The sequence below is a fragment of the Cynocephalus volans genome, chromosome 8 (assembly GCF_027409185.1).
Source record: "Cynocephalus volans isolate mCynVol1 chromosome 8, mCynVol1.pri, whole genome shotgun sequence".
In the NCBI taxonomy this organism is placed as follows: Eukaryota; Metazoa; Chordata; class Mammalia; order Dermoptera; family Cynocephalidae; genus Cynocephalus; species Cynocephalus volans.
The window spans coordinates 76,152,132-76,169,452 of NC_084467.1; the positions used below are offsets into that span (position 1 = coordinate 76,152,132).

Sequence of the window (17,321 nt, forward strand, 5' to 3'; positions counted from 1 at the left end):
CCTTCACCATGTCTGAAATATCTCAGAGGGTAATAATGTGACAATATTTTACATCTAAATAGTTTGTTAGTATATAGATTGATGTGAAGTTGTCTTTTTTACCTTGTACTTCTTTGCTGAACCAATTGAAGTTTGCACCATTTTCTAAAACTTTGAACAAGTATATAAAAACATTGTAGAAATTTTTAAAAATTATTTTAATCATTACAGACAATATGTGGGAGTTGCCTTTTTATTGACCTTGTACTCCTAGCTCTTTCTATCGTACTGATTCTGTAGACTGCTAAGGAGCAGTCTGTGGAGTCAGACAATGTGTTAAGTCAGATCAGCAGTTACATCCATCTCTGCTCATTACCAGCTCTCTGATCTCAGCCACATTACTTCAGGTCTTTGAACTTCAGTTTCCCCATTTGTAAAATAAGGATAACTAAAGTTACTATTTCATGAGGTGTTTGTGAAGATTATATATGATAATGTATATCAAGTTCTGTTATAATTCTTTTAAAATTCTGTCTTCTTTCAATTCCCATATTGTCTAGCTGATTTTTTCTTCTTCTCCCTTTCTGAATCTCTGCTGGTCCACCTTTCAAGATCAGGTGAGATTGGGCCCATTCAGGGTGGCCACAGACACTCTGCTGCTCCTTCTTATTTCCAGTTGTTAATTAGACATTGCACAAGACTCATCTTTGTCTTCATTATTCCCTGCTAGAAAGTTTGCCCATTTTTATCTGTTATGACACCCAAGCAAGAAACTTTATAGTCATCTTGGACAACTGTTTTCTTCACCACCTATATTTTATTGGTCACCAAGTCTTTCGACTCTATCTTCTTTCACTTAATGTAATGCTTTTGACATCCGTTGAGTCTGATCCATATATCAGGAGTTCGTTCCTTCCTGAGTAGTATTCCATTGTATAGATGTAACACAATTTCTATCTACTCACCATTTGCTGAATATTTAGGTTTTTTCCTACTTTTGATGACTATGAATAAAGCTGCCAAAATATTTGCTTACAGGTTTTTTGTGGTCATATGTCTTAATTTCTCTTAGGTAAAAATCTAGAAGTGGGATTGCTGGATTTTGAGGTAACTGTGAAGAAGTTGCCAAACTGTTTTCCCAAATAGTTGTATCATTTGGCAATCTCACCAACAGTGTTTAAGAGTTTCAGTTGCTGTGCATCCTCACCAGCATTTGGAATTGTTAGATCCCCCCCACACACACACACACTTTTTAAAATTTGAACAATTCTAATAAATATATAGTAGACAAAAGCTCTTTTTAAGAAATAAATTACTTTAAAAATCATTTATTCACGTTCTCATCAGTAGGACCAACAAATACCAATAGGTCATTTACTTTTTTTGAAACAAGACAATTGGAACTTGCTACTAGGATTTGAAACATTTGATGAACCTTTAGCGCTAAAAGACTCCAGAATAAATATGTACAAGGCACAAATGTCCCCAGCGAGACTGATGCTTAAGTAGAGATGTTAAATCTAGTCCAAACCAGAAATTTCAAAGCATAATGCTTCCCAAAGGCTATTCAGCCCTCTTTCAACTTCATCATCTCTCCCTTTTAGAGGTTCCTTACAACTGTTCTGAGTATGAACTTGTTCTTTTAACCATTCTTATTGTTCACTTTTCTATCTAAGGTGTCTATAGAGTGTAGTAGTAAAGAAATGAGCCTAGATAAAGCCTAGAAATGAGGCTAGATAAAGCCTTGCTTTATCATACCACATATGCTGATATGGCAAGAATGAGGTTCCTAAAACATCTTCTTACTGATCTGATCTGCTGCTCAGATTATATTTTTTCCTTCTTTATCCTCATCTGCAGATTCCTAGCAAATATGCTGTTCTTTTTCCAGGAAGATCATGTTCTAACAAGTCAATATAGTATAGTTTATTTTCCTTGAGTAGAGCTGGGTTTACTGCTTTTCTACCTGAGCCCTCCTGAGGAACAGCTCAAATGACTGGCCAGGTTAAAGGTGAAGTCTGTGACCACAGAGCTTATTTTTTCCCCCATACAAACGACCTGGTTGGCAAAAGAGTTAAACCAACAAACTTTATTATTTCTTATTTCCTAACCGGCTGAGCTGAGTGGCCCAGGTGCTATTTTTATCATGCCTATTTTCTTTTACAGTCCCCTTGCCTTCAGTCCTTCGTATCTATATAACCAATCCCTTACTTACAAGTAATAGTTCTTATCCATTTTCAGAATGAGTTCACAGATTATCTCACTAAAATCATACTTCATGTATAAAAAATGCCACCCAAAGCCAACCCACAGACAACCATTTCCTGAACAATAAGAAGAGTTTCATAACATGTTATATCCCCTTTTCACTGCTGCTTGGTAAGAATTGCTCTCTGCTCCACATGTCAGAGACAAGGGGAAAAGAGGAAACACTGGAGGCAAATGTTCTTCTGGGATGAGGTAATTCCCAAGAGAATGGCTCAGGGTAGGGCAGTGACTAATAATACAATAGGATTCCCAGGGAATCCCACAGCCTTAAGAATGGAGTCATTATCCCGTTGTCCTGCAATCTCCCCTTCTTGTAGCTTCCTGTTACAAGACACTCAACTCTGTCACCTAAGGTAAGAACTATTCATTACTGAAGCCTTGCTCCTCTCTTCTCACTACTGAGTGCACTCTCCCATAGATAGGCTTTTGTAAGTGGCTGATTCACAAAAGTTTGTTCAACCTAGTTCTGTTCATATTCAACACTTGTGTGTTTGGCACGGTGTTGAACATTAGTGATAAAGCCATAAACAAGAGAGAAACAGTCCCTGCCATTATGGAGCTTCTACTCTAATACCTAATGTGACAGTGCCATATATTTGCAGTAATACTGTTTTCCTCTTAGAAAATTGTGAAAGAAATTTTTACTGCATTATTGGTACTATGCTTCAAGTGACTTATAACACTGTTGGGGAGAAAAGACTTACAAAAGAAACACTAGTAGAACAAGCTAAGAGTTAAATTGCCTGATAGCGATAGCTTCTGGGTGCAAGAGCTATCAAATGAAAGCAGATAGCACTGTATGCTGGAGTCCTCAGGAAGAGAGGTTACAAGATTTGTTATTGCTCCTCTGTTTATTCCAAAATAGCAGCCAATGGCCTTTTAAAATAAATCATATCCTGATACTTTTCTGCTTAAACCCTCCACTAGCCTCCCTTCTGACTCTCCATAAAAATTAATGCTTATAATGGTATACAAGGCCCTTAACGATCTACACTTACTCCCCCCCATCACCTCTCTACTCTCATCCTCTATTACTATCCCCTCTGATTCTGCAGCTAGATTGATCTCCTTTCTGTTCCTCAAAACACTTGGCACTTAGTTGCTTCAGGGCTTCATGCTTCCAAGACACTTTCCAAGACACTTCGAAGACATTCAGATACCTGAATGGCTGCCTCCTTGTTACATAACACCAGTGATGCCCTCCTGAAAAATACTACAGTCATGTGTCACTTAATGATGGAGAATAGTTCTGAGAAATGCACCATTAGGCAAACATCACAGAGTGTAATTACACAAACGTAGATGGTATAGCCTACTACACACCTAGGCTGTGTGGTATAACCTATGGCTCCTACGCTACAAACCTGTACAGCATGTTACTGTACTGAATACTGTAGTTAATTGTAACAAAATGGTAAATGTTTGTGTATCTAAACATAGAAAAGGTATAACCAAAATACAATATAAAAGATAAAAAATGGTTCACTTGTATTGGGCACTTACCATGGATGGAGCTTGCAGGACTGGGAATTGTTCTGGATGAGTGAGTGCGTATGAAGGCTTAGGACATTACACTACTGTAGATCTTGTAAACACTACGCACTTAGGGTACACTAAATTTATAAAAAATTAAGTGTGCTATGATGTTACAATGGCTATGACATTGCTAGGAGATATGAATTTCTCAGCTCTGTTATAATCTTATGGGATCACTGTCATGTATGTGGTCCATTGTTGACTGAAACTTTGTTGTGTAGCATGACTATGTTATGACTTGTACTGTCTCCCCACTTCCCCTGGCACTCCCTACTCCCTTGCACTGCATTTTTCTCCTTAGTACTTTTTACCATCTGACGTATTTGCTTAATGTTAGCTCCAGAAGGACAAGGAGTTTTGTCTTTTTTTTTTCCCCTGCTATATGCCTTGTATTTAGAATAGTATCTGACATATTGAAAACACAAAAAGTATTTTTTTGAATGAATTAATATGGAGAAAGAAAGCATAGAGAAATGAGAATGGCATTCTAGTTAAGGAAAACAGAATGAGCAAAGTCATCTAAGGAGAAAAAGGAATAAGTATGATACATGGGAGGAAGAGGAAGTGGACCTAAGTATAACAGATAGATGGTTTCTTATTTGAGAAGAGTTGAAGAAAGTTAGATCAATAAGGTGGTACCTAAGACAGAAGGCAAACAAACATAAGATAACCAGGCAAAGGGGTCAACTAATCAGTAGAGTTCTTTCAGATTCCTAAGAAGAGTGATGTGAGAAATGGTGTTTTAGGAACATTAGTTGAGAATTGGCATGGAAAGTAGATTTAAAGGGAGAGAAACTGGATGTAAGAAAACCAACTAGGTTATGGCAGTGGTGAAGAAAAGACAAGGACGAAGGCAGGATAAATCTGTGAGAAAGCTTACAAAAGGGACTTAGTAACTTTTAAGAATAAAGGAAAGGGAAGAATCAAGATAATGGTAACATTTCAAGACTGAGACTGGGGAGGATATTAGAACAGGGAGCCAGTTAGACAATTTTAGGGTTTGCAAGGGTTGCTGAAGTAAAAGTCTGCTGTGTTCCTCAACTCCTTTTCATTTCCTAAGGAAATAATCCTGAAAACTTAATGTCTTTAACTTCTGTCTTGTCTTTAAAATCAGCAACAGTAGAAGGTAGATTCAAATGGTGACACTTCTGATGACTAATGTTGTGTCAATTGATAATGGTGAGCCAGAAATGAGCAATTATTGCTATATATTTAATGCAGATTTGAAGCTTTTTGTAGCACCAGATGATTGATTATAGAATATAATAAAGCACTTTTTATAAGTTCATTTAAAAATTATAAATACTAAATTATTTCTTAGTAATTTTTTTATAATATGTATGTATTTGAGAAAGAATTGTCTACTTGGACTTACTCTTATGAAGGCATAGAATTAAAATGTTTTCTATAATTCTTGGCAGTAAAGTTTAAAATTATTTTTCTCTCATTTTCTCCTCTTTTCCTTTATCTTTAGCCACAATTATTAAATTCTTATTTCTTATTTATGACATGAATAATCAAAATATTTCCCAATCTCCACATATTTTATTTTATTTAAATTAATTCATGTTCTTTTTTCATAAGGGATCAATACTCAGACTTCTACATATAAATGCAGGACACCCCCTAAACAGAATGAAAGTGTTGTTTCACCTTTTTAATTTTGTTCTGTTTCAGATTTGGTGTGAAGAAGAAGCCAATTTACATTAATGTCATAAGGGATCCTATTGAGAGGCTAGTTTCTTACTATTACTTTCTGAGATTTGGAGATGATTATCGACCAGGGTTAAGGAGACGAAAACAAGGAGACAAAAAGGTAATATTTGGTTTTAAGATTATTAAACTAAATATTAAAAAAGGTAATATTTAGTTTTACTTTTAAGATTTTTATAAAGATAATTGCTTATGAAATGCAGTGGACGATGTGCTTTTTAAATTTGATATTGATTATAAATGTACTACTTGCTTATTTTGGAAATTTTGAAAAGAACCAAAAAGTATAAAGAAGCAAAAGTAAGGCTACGTATATCGTTGATATCTTGTTACGTACATAATTTTTTGTGATTTTAAACAATGTCTTATTTCTGTTCAAGAGCTGAATATTTGTTTTATTATAAATATTAAATAATATTTTAATGCAAATATCCATTTCTTCCTCTAAAAAAAAGTAAGAGTGGCATCATTTCACATTTTTGCAAATCTTTTTAGTATCTGGTTTAATATAGACAGCTGGATTTTCATACCTGCTTCTGAATTCAGTTTTCTTTTCATTATGTACTTTTGATTGAAGTGTATAAAGAAAATCCAGCTTCACACAGATATGTAATTGGAAAAGGGAGGATTTTAGTATCCTTTTCAGAAAATTGTGGCTATTCTTCTGTAATACTACACTAGAACTTGACAAGTGGTAGTTTCTTAGTTAGTTGCAATGTGGAATCTATGAAACCCTAGAAGTGAACTTTTTGTACTCTGCTACATTAAAATCCGTTGATATATTTTAAGCTTTGAATGAGTCTTTTAAGCAAGCATAATTTTGAAATATCATGCATTGGTCATGTGGAACATATTGTTCACTGAGTTATATGGACCTTTCAAAGGTTGACACATTCATTTTATTATATAGTATCAAAAATTCACATTGATTAATATCACCACTGATCTCATCAGAAAAGTCTTTAGTATTGAGAAACTGTCAAGCTTACGGTAGCAGATACAAGTTTTCCAAAATTTTATTTTTGCTTAAAAGCTTAACTTTTATCACTGGCTTCCACAGGATTTCTTAATCTCAACACTGTTGTTGTTTTGGGCCAGATAATAGTCATGGAGTATTGTTTGTACATTGTAGGATGTTTACCAGCATCTCGGACTTCTACCAGGTAGCATCCCCCACACCTCAGTTGTAAGAACCAAAAATGTCTCCAAACATTGCCAGATGTCACCTGGGGGTCAGAACAGCTCACAGTTGAGAACCACTGGGCTGTCAACACTGTCAGTTGTTTTCTTTCAAGTGACAGGCACAATTTATTCATTTTGAGAAAATATCAACAAGTACCCAAGTTTGAATAGCCATGGTTTGCCTCTTAGTCATTCTTTCACAATAGCCCTTTCTTCTTATGGCTTCCAAATAATATTATCTGAACCTATAATTCTCATCACTCACACTTTGCTAAATATGTAAATATTTATTTTATACTATTTCAGCTTTGTACTGACCTAATAGATTATTAAATATTTTTTATTATTTTTTTGTTTGTTTGTTTGTTTTGTTTTTTACTAGCAGAGCATCAAGGGATTACACTTATGGAAAGAGTGCATAATAAAGTAAAAATCTGAGAGAGAATCAGCTTACGGCTATTAAAAAGTATTCACTGGTTGCAGAGATCATAATTCCTATCCCAATTTGCTTTTTGTATTTCTTACTCTAAATTAACTAGACTTAATATTCAACTCTAGGAATTATAATGAATTTAGCTTATTCTACTTAAAAATATGTATTCATTTCCAAAAGATAGTAATGAGGTATATTAGTCTATTTCTGTTGCTTATAACAAAATACCTGGAACTGGGTGATTTATAAGAAAATGAAATTTATTGCTTACAGTTTCAGAGGCTGGGAAGTCCAAAGGACAGTGATCACATCAGGTGAGGGTTTTCTTTGGTAGTGGCTTTACAGCAATGCAGGGGTCTCACATGGCAGAAAATGGAGCAGAGGAAGAGAGAGGCTCTCATGTGCTCTCCTTCCAAAGCCCTCCAAATCATGCCCTTGACCACCATTATTAATCCATTCACTATGGCATGGTCCTACAATCTAATCTCCTTTTCAAGGCCCCACCTTTCAGTTACAATAATAGGACTTCCCACCCTCTTAACACTGTCACAGTGGGGACCAAGCCTCCAACACATTAAACTTTTGGGGAGGACACAATTCAATCCATAATATGAGGTTAGAAGTAGTCCATATTTAGTACTACCTGATTCTACATTAGTTTACAAAATATTGTCTCTGTAGTCCTTAGCAATTGACAACCCCTGATCATGTTTTCTTTTCTTTTTTTTTTCTTTTTTGTGACCGGTAAGGGGATCGCCACCCTTGGCTTGGTGTCGTCTGCACCGTGCTCAGCCAGTGAGCGCAGCAGCCATCCCTATATAGGATCCGAACCCGCAGCGGGAGCGCTGCTGCACTCCCAGCGCCACTGCGCTCCCAGTGCCACTGCGCTCTCAGTGCCACACTCTCCTGAGTGAGCCATGGGGTTGGCCCCCCTGATCATGTTTTCTTATGGAACATGAATTTTACTATTCTGTCCTACAAAGGCATTTGAGAACTTATTGCTTGTTAGAGAGTATTTTATATGTAAAAAGCACCACAGGAAATCAATATAATATAACATCTTATCCTTGCAATTGGCAAACTTTAAAAAATTTTAAGGTTTGATAACTTTTCATCATGGACCAGTGTTCTCTATTTCAATAAAAGGTGCCAATATCCACGAAGTATACAACTCAGAGTCAGAGCTGACCTCTCTTCTTCCCAGGTTTCTGATTGGACCATAGGTGGTTCTTTTCAGCAAAAAGAAAACAGGAGGAAGAGTAAGTTGTAATGGAGTTGGAGGACAAGGTGATGAGTTCAAATTGGACATGATTTTGAGTCATGTATAAGTAGGAAGAGGTATCCACTAGAAATTGTATTTGTACCTCAAGAAATAGGTCTGGACTAGATTATAGACTTGGGCATCATCAACATTAGGTAGAAGTTGAAACCATGGGATTGAATGAAATTGCACTTGGAAAACAGAGTGTGAAAAAAATGATCAAATGAAAAAGGAAAAATAAAAAGATGTAGCTCTGGGGAATGCCAACATTTAAGGACTAGGCAGAGAGAGAGGAGCATGCCAAGGAGACTGAGGGCAGAGAATCAAAAGACAAATCTGGTAAGTCCTTGAAAAGGATAGGAAGAGAGTTTCAATTTCAAAGAGATTGGTGAAATGAAGGTTCAAAACTGTCCCTTAGGTCCAGCTGGTTAGCTGACTTGGTTAGAGCACGGTGCTAATAACATTAAGGATAAGGGTTCGGATCCCCTTACTGGCCAGCCTCACAAAGAAAAGAAAAGAAAACTGTCCCTTAGATTTGTCAACAGGGAGATCATTAGGAACTTCAGAGAAAGGAGTTTAAGTGGAGTCCAAAGGGTTGAGGAGAAACTGAGAAGTGAAGACGTTGAGACTGAGTGGAAGGACTACTCTTAATATAGAAGCCTGGCTTTGAAAGGAAAAAGAAACATCAGTAAATGTTTCTTTAAAATGACAGACATTTAGGCATATGAAATCAGAAGAGAGCAAGAGGGTGAGTGATACAAGAAACTGGAGAAAAATTGATGGAGCAGGGTCTCAGAAGGCGGTACAAATGGTATTCAGAGATAGAAGAAATACTTTTTAAAAGATGGAGGCAATAAGGGGCTACAGATGCAGATAAGCTTTTATCTAAGTAGAAAATCAAGGGAGCTCACTCTTCAGTGTTCTATATAAAATATGAAGCAAGATCATTTGCAGAAATGGATTTGAATGAAAATAAATTGCCATCACTATCAAGCATCAAATTATATTTAATTTTTTTTAACCTTCAATTTTAGGAGTTATTATCTAAACTAATGATCTACATGGTCTAAAGAATATTTTGATATTTGATGGTTTTTAAAATCATTTTTATCTAGTTCACAAAGAATTGCTCTAAAGATAGATAAAAGCTAATCATATCTTAAGAACTTTTCATTTCTCTGGTGTGCTGAACTGGGTTTCATGAGAGAGGAGAAGAGTCTGGAATGCTGATGGAACTTTGCAAGTAAGCAGGAAAATTTCGTTTACCAAGCATTTGAGTGACAATCTTCTTTGGTGGTATGAACAGAGAAGCCCAAGTGCTGATGTCACTGTTGTAGGCAGTGGATTGATCCATAATGTTATATGTTGTAAAGATGGTATTGAATTGTCTTAATTTCTTTTCTTTCACTAGGAAATACTTGGTTTACTTTACTCATCAAATATTTATGTAGAAATGGGAGAATTTCTGTTATATATTAAGATCTGGAACACTCATATGTTCAACCAATTTTTGATTATTCATAGGATTTTTTTCCTGAACATCTTCCCTGCTACTGGCCATCCTTGGGTTCTTTTGGTTCTTTAGGGGAGAAACACCTCTCCCAAATAAGGAGTCAGAAAGGAAGAAAAACCCAAACTACTTTTCTGCTTTTATATTGTCTAATAAAACATTTGATAGATGAATTAGGGTAGATGCTGCTAAAACAGAGAAACCAAAATCTCTAGAAAATCTACAAATTTTCTTTGCTTGCAGTACTAAAATACTTCAGGAGTACAGGAACTAGGAGTTTGCTGACTAGAGAATTTGGGTTAAAATAGCCATCTTGCATGCTTATTCATTTTTAATTCAGCTTTAATTTTATAGTATACATTTAAATTTCCAAAGTTATCTAAATAGTAATTCTATGGAAACTTACAATTATTGCAGCCTCTTTTCATATCCTAGTTTCTTACATTTAAGCAAAGTCTTTTTAATGTCTTTGAATCTCACACACACAATCACATGTACCGTAGAAAGGTGGTAGAGATGATAAGTTCACCCACAATCACTTTAGTAATTTATTTCTTTTCTATCTTTGACCTAATCAGATAGTGCTGTAAAAGAAGCAGAACGTCTCTACTGGGCTTCAGAGACAGCATGCTATGAGCTAGGGTCTGTTAGAAATTGGATAGACATGTAATCAGAAACCTTCACTCAGTTCATTGAGCCAAAAAGTTCATGGAGATTAGGACATGGTACAGATAGACACATAAGGGTTTTTATTATTGTTGTTGTTGTTGTTGTTGTTATTTTAAATGAGCTACAAGTTGGCATTATAATAAATAAAACATTTTTTAGAAAATGGCCTACACTAGTAAATCTAAGTTAAACCATCTATAAAAATTCAGAAATAATGTAATGGCTATTGAAAGAAGTTTATGGAGTCTCAAGTGTAAGCTAAGGTGTTCTCACTTTTAAAAAAATCACACACACAGTAAGAGAATTTGGGAAAACTCTAAAGGACTGTCAAAATGCTTCAAGAAAAAATTTTACTATATCTGTGTTCATTTCCACTAGAACGATGTCTTTAATACTCATGTAAATCCCCAAAGTGCATTCTTTCCAGTACAAATATTACTTGTGCAAACAGTTTGTATAGCACTATAATATGTGTTGTAGAGGACACAAATGCATACTGCATGATCCCTTCAAGAAATTTTCACTGTAGTTGGGGAGACAGAATATAACACCCATGAAAAAAAGCACATGAAGCAAGTTATGTAGATAAAAATGTATGTATAGATAATATATACATATCCAGATCCTAACAACTAGCTGTTACAGGCAGTATGTAATTAATTTATATGACTTGAAAGAAAATGAGTGGCTTTAGGCCAGAGAAGTCATTAGAAATATAGCCTTTATATAAACTAGATTTGTAGAAAGAAGACACTAGGAAGAAAATGTAGTCAGCAAAGGTATATAGATTTGGTTACACATGACATGCTTGAGATAATACAAAACAGGTTAATCTGGTAAAGATGGAAGTTACATGTAGAGATAAGGCTAGACTGGCACATTGAGGTCAGATTATGAAGCATTCCTGAAAACCAGAATAAAGAGGTTGGAATTTTTTTTTTAAGGTATTGGAAGTCATTGAAGGTTTCTGAGCAGAGGATGTTACGAGTAACAATTTAAATTCATCTGGTAACTGTACAGAGCAGATTAGAAGGAAAGATGAGAAAGGAGCCCAATTAGGAAGATGTTATAAGAATCAAGACATGATACTGTGAGATCTTGATGGAAGTAAAGATTGAAAAAGGAAAGATGAATTAGAAAGACATTACCTCAAGTATGTGAGGTGGGGGAGAAGAAAGATTAAGAAATGTTCTGAGATCTTGAGTGTAAGTTACAAGAGGCAATATAATCTTAATTGCCAGAAATACTGAATATCAAACACTGGAAATTTAAGATGCACAGTAGTAGGTATTAGAAGATCGATAAGAAGTGATAGATCTTGGGGGTATATATTTGGACGTCTTTTGCTTAGAAATTATAAATTAAGCCAGGAAAGTATGAAAAAGTGAGCTAAGGAAAGGAGTGGGCAAAGGGAAGATAGCTGAGAGGAACTGCCATACTTGGTAGAAAGACCAAAATATGCCTTCAGAGAAGATAATGATAGTACATTTAGAAGGATACAGAGAACCAGAAAAAGAAACCAAAAAGGGGAGTGTTCAATGAAATAGGAAAGAATGCACTAGTGGCATGGAGACCACGAGGTTTTTTCAGAAAAGAGAGTTTGGGGCCAAATGCTATGAAGATCAAGTACAAGAACAAACAAAACATTGCATTTGACTATTAGGAAGAAGACAGACACAAACATAAGCACATCCCATTTATTGAATGCCTACGGTGAACCAGTCTTTGTGGTAGATTCTTTTACACTCATGATTTTATCAGTTCCCCAAAATAAGATTATGCCATTATTTTTTAAGTGAGGAAACTAACACAAAACTTGGGTTTGACTCCTGAACCTGGGACTTTTCATTATGTTGTGGTAAAAGTCATCTAAAAAAAACCAAAAAACAATGGGTATATAAATTGTGGGCTGCAGTTTGCCATTGCCTTTTGAATGTTGCCAGAGTACAGGGCATCATTCCACTGTAGCTCCACCCATAGCTAACTCTAGGGATTTTTTTTTTTTTTTTTTTTTTTTTTTTTGTCCCTGTTCTCATAGATTTTTGGTTGGAAGGCCTTCTGAGTTTATCTAATTGTATAGATTAGAAAAGCGAGGCCTGGAGGCCTTAAAAAATTACTTGACATAGGGTCAAACCTGGTTCTAGAAACTCAGGAGCCTTGGCTCAGGACCAGTGCTCTTTCCACTCTTTCATACTTCCTCTTTACATAGATAACAGGTGGTATTTGCACATGTGTCACTGCCACAACCAAACCTCCAAAGTTTGTTCTCTGGTATTTCTATGTTATATCATCACAAATAGAAAATTTCCTTTGGTAAGAAAATATAAATTCATAAATTCATCATAAATCAGTACTTATTTTCAAGGACAAATTATTATCTGGGGAAGTTTTTATTCATACAGTGAAAGAATTCTTATGAACATTAGACTTCTCACAACAAAGTTGTGAGAAAAATTCATGTTTACCTTTTCTCAGGTTTGTAACCTGCCTTTCCTTTTCACTGTGCTATTTCATCCCATCCACTCCTGCCCATTTATTTAATAATTTACCACATTAAGATATTTGATACTTGAGACTTGGAATTATGACTTACCTGTACCTCTGTGTCTTTGTTTCAGACCTTTGATGAATGTGTAGCTGAGGGCGGCTCAGACTGTGCACCAGAGAAGCTCTGGCTTCAAATTCCCTTCTTCTGTGGCCACAGCTCAGAATGCTGGTAGGGAGATAAAGTTAGCTTAAATTGATTATCTTCCTTATTATCTCTGTAACCTGAATTTCACAAAGGCTTGGTATAGGGAAATCAATGGAAGACAAGACTGTAAATAACATGTAATTAAGTAATATCGAGGAAAAGCTTAGTGGGTAAATTGTTCACCTGATTTTACTGTTAAACTCATTTTGACTTTAAGAGAAGCCATGCTTATGGTTGTGCTTTAAATCTGCTAATAAACATGAGGTGGAAAATAGATACTTTATCTTTAATAAGGAATTCATTTCCTCAGAATGTGCTGTGTTTTCAGTTCTTAAAAATAATTGTACATATTTATTTGTTCTATTCAACTTTTTAATAGGAAAAGTAGGAAAAAAACAAAACAAAACAGGAACACATTCAAAGTTAGTTTCTTCCTTAAAATTGTAATGAGAAATGCAAGGAATTTCTTCATTCTTTGAGATATATTATTAGATTACTGTGAAACTTAATGTCTTACTTAATAGATTATATCAGAGCATCATACTAGCACAAGAAGAATGGGAATTATAGGAAGAATGTCTTCTCAGTTTTCAACCGTTGTCTTAGAACAGGGGTTGGGAAACTACAGCCTGCACCAAACTTGGCCCATCACCTGTTTTTATAGATAAACTTTTATTGGAGCACAGCCACATTCATTTGTTTACTTATTGTCTATGGATGTTTTCATGCTACAACAGCAGAGATGAGTAATTGTGACCTAAACCATACAATCTGCAAAGCCTAAAATATTTACTCTCTGGCCCTCTATAGAAAAAGTTGCCAATTCCTGCTTTAGAACCCTAGAACAATAGAGTATTGGTCTATTGGGCATTATTGAGGAGATTTTAATTGAACTTCTTTAGTATGTTTCATAGACTCACAGAATTGGGAGAGAGGCCTTAGAAATCAACTAATTAACTCTCTTTCTCCCCCCAACCCCCTTTTTAAATAGCAGAGAAAACGAAATTTAGAAAGGTAAAGCCACCAGCTCAAGATCACATAGCTACTTAAAGATAGAGCTGGACTTAGGAGTAAGAAATGTTAGAGCTAAAAAGGATACAAAAGTATAGTTGATTTAGGGCCAGGTTTCTATTAACAGCATTAGCTGACAGTTTAAACAAAAATAAAAATAAAAGATTCTTAGAACCATTTCTTACCTATTTTCTGTTCCACAGAAATTTCAGAAAATACTAAGCTCACACACAAAAAACACCTAACCTCACAAATTAATATAAGCACTAAACACAAATTGCTTAGACCTTACTAGAAATAGAAAGCTCTTAAAATGAACAAAGTTTAGTTTAGAGTAGTTTAAAAAAATTAAATGCACTCACACTAAATCAGATGGGAGGAATATATGTTATATATACATTTTTTAACTACCTTCAAACTAAACTGTTTATATTAAGAGTCCTCTAGTAAAGTCCAAATTAGCACTGCATAGTTGAGCAGAAATTGGAGATGGAAGCAAAGGAAATTAAAAACAGGTGTGCCTCCCAAAGGACATTAATAAAAGGGCATTAAGGCTTTGGATGAACATATGACTATTTTCTCCATAATACACAGTGTCAAAGGCATCAAAAATACCTAGCAGATTTCACAACCAGGTTTTTAATTCTTTTTCTTTGGTTTCAGGAATGTGGGAAGCCGGTGGGCTATGGATCAAGCCAAGTATAACCTAATTAATGAATACTTTCTGGTGGGAGTTACTGAAGAGCTTGAAGATTTTATCATGTTGTTGGAGGCAGCTTTGCCCCGGTTTTTCAGGGGTGCTACAGAACTCTATCGTACAGGTATATAAATGAAGGGTTTTTTTAAAGCTTGCCTTAACTTTTTCTATTTGCAACTTGAAGAATATATGATTTGAAGTTTCTTCAGTAAAACACAACAAATAGCTCCAGAAAGGCAGGTATCTTGTCTGTTTCTGCTCACTATTTTCAATACAAAACAGTGCCTGGCATAGAGATAGTGTTCATTAAATATTTTTTGAATGAATTAACATGCATTTGATAAGAATTAGAAGGCATTGTAGGAATAGTGCAATTACACAAACTATAGAATAAATCTTAGAAATGTGTAATATTCAGTAATGCTGGATACCAATCATTAGGACTGTGTATTCCACTCATAACCCTGCCTACTGCCATTTTAAAGTAGGGGTGGTATGGTGGGACTGAATCACACTAATAACAATCATTATGTGCTATGTCTCTTACATTATGCTTTAAAGTGTGCCTTCACAGTATTACATATCTGAAAGTGACCATGCTGGTCCAATCTAATTCTGATTTTGTTGTTGTTGTTGTTTGATAAGATACAATCATAGGAACTCTTTTCCTAGAGTATGCATATGCCCTAGCTTGTAACATATAGATAATATAGGTTATGAGAAATTAGAATTACATTTCACAATAGATGTTTTATTCTATTTTAAAAAATAAACTACTCTTTAGGGCTGGCCTGTGGCTCACTTGGGAGAGCGTGGTGTTGATAACACCAAGGTCAAGAGTTCGGATCCCCCGCCGCAAATAAATTAATTAAAATAAACTAGTCTTAGAGTACCAGGCACTTGAGAATATACTGTGGGAGGGAATCAGCCTACACTTTACTACACTTTACTTCATGGCAGTCCTTACATTTACTATTTAACATCTCATTAAATGAATAACAGGTTATGGATTTACATTATGAAGGAATAAATCACAGTTCTAGTATGATTAGGGTTCTGTTTTTGCCAGAATTGTATTAATAGAAGACAATTATGTTACCTGTCCTTCAGGGTGTTGTGTTAACTTAAACCATCTCTTCACATAAAGAGGCACTGGTCTTTTGTGTGTTCTCCAAGAATTATTTACCTTTTCTTTTTTTCCTTTGTAAGTAGGAAAGAAATCTCATCTTAGGAAAACCACAGAGAAGAAACTCCCCACTAAACAAACCATTGCAAAACTACAGCAGTCTGACATTTGGAAAATGGAGAATGAGTTCTATGAATTTGCACTAGAGCAGTTCCAATTCATCAGAGCGCATGCTGTTCGAGAAAAAGATGGAGACCTCTACATCCTCGCACAAAACTTTTTCTATGAAAAGATTTATCCTAAATCGAACTGAGTACAAGATATGACAGTTAAAGTCTTGAACTAAACCTTTGACCCTGTCTTCACCTTCCTTGTCAGCTCCAGAGCCTGGGTCGCTGATAGGTGTATAAGACAATTTGTATTTGAGCCAAGTTAGGACACAGACAGTAACATCAAGGAAGTAGATACTGGCTGTTATGTCAGTGTTCTAGGAAGTTTAAGTTTCAGGCATCTTTCTTTTTTCTGGTTAAATTTGGTGAGAGTAATAACCTCCTACCTGGGGAAAAAACCTGTACATCACCTACAGTAAACACAGGGCAGGTCTAATCAGAAGGCTAAGTACAATTTCAGAAAAGGTTCTGATACTCTTGTTTTTGATAAAGCATTTTTTCAACTAACCATGAATGAAGATAAATCCATTTGCCACTTCAGCCTTTACTGAAGGTATGGGTTATACACCTCTACTGAATAGTGTTAACAGCTGTTTAGCAGTGTGTGCTTTGTTTTTGTGAGTCATGTCTCATGAACTTTATTGGAATGTTTGATCATGTTTGCTAAAAAAAATTTCTGCTGTAGTTGGGTTGCCCATATTTATGTAGGTGGTTTTGATTTTTTAAAAATGATCATTAGTGTTAAAACAATTTAAACTATGACTAATACTGTAAAAAGATAAAGAGTCTAAGCAGTATTTCTCATTCCTTTCTCCCCAATATCTAATATTGGGAAGACACTTCAAAGAATGTTGAGATTGTCTGAAGTTTTAGTTAAGACTTCCACACATTAATATATAAAAAAAAGTAAGTTTAGTATTTGTTTCTCCATGGGTTATTTGTAAAGCTGTAAACTGAGATATCAGTGACTCCATATTATGACTCCATTAGTGAGCTGTGGTATGGGTAGGATTTTCCTACTTCTGTACTTTTACCTGTAGACTATTTTTACTAAGGTGCTTTATAATGTGTTTT

At 35.2% G+C, this 17,321-nt stretch overlaps 1 protein-coding gene across 1 annotated transcript in view; it reads left to right on the top strand.

Moving 5' to 3' along the window:
• HS2ST1 (heparan sulfate 2-O-sulfotransferase 1) overlaps nt 1-16,390 on the top strand; it is a 190,445-nt gene extending 174,055 nt beyond the window's left edge. Inside the window, exons 4-7 of the mRNA XM_063106549.1 lie at nt 5,461-5,599; nt 13,170-13,267; nt 14,918-15,075; nt 16,164-16,390. Of these exons, the coding sequence (XP_062962619.1) occupies nt 5,461-5,599; nt 13,170-13,267; nt 14,918-15,075; nt 16,164-16,390 (622 nt within the window). The remainder of the gene's footprint in view (nt 1-5,460; nt 5,600-13,169; nt 13,268-14,917; nt 15,076-16,163) is intronic.
• The last annotated feature ends 931 nt before the right edge of the window (nt 16,391-17,321 follow it).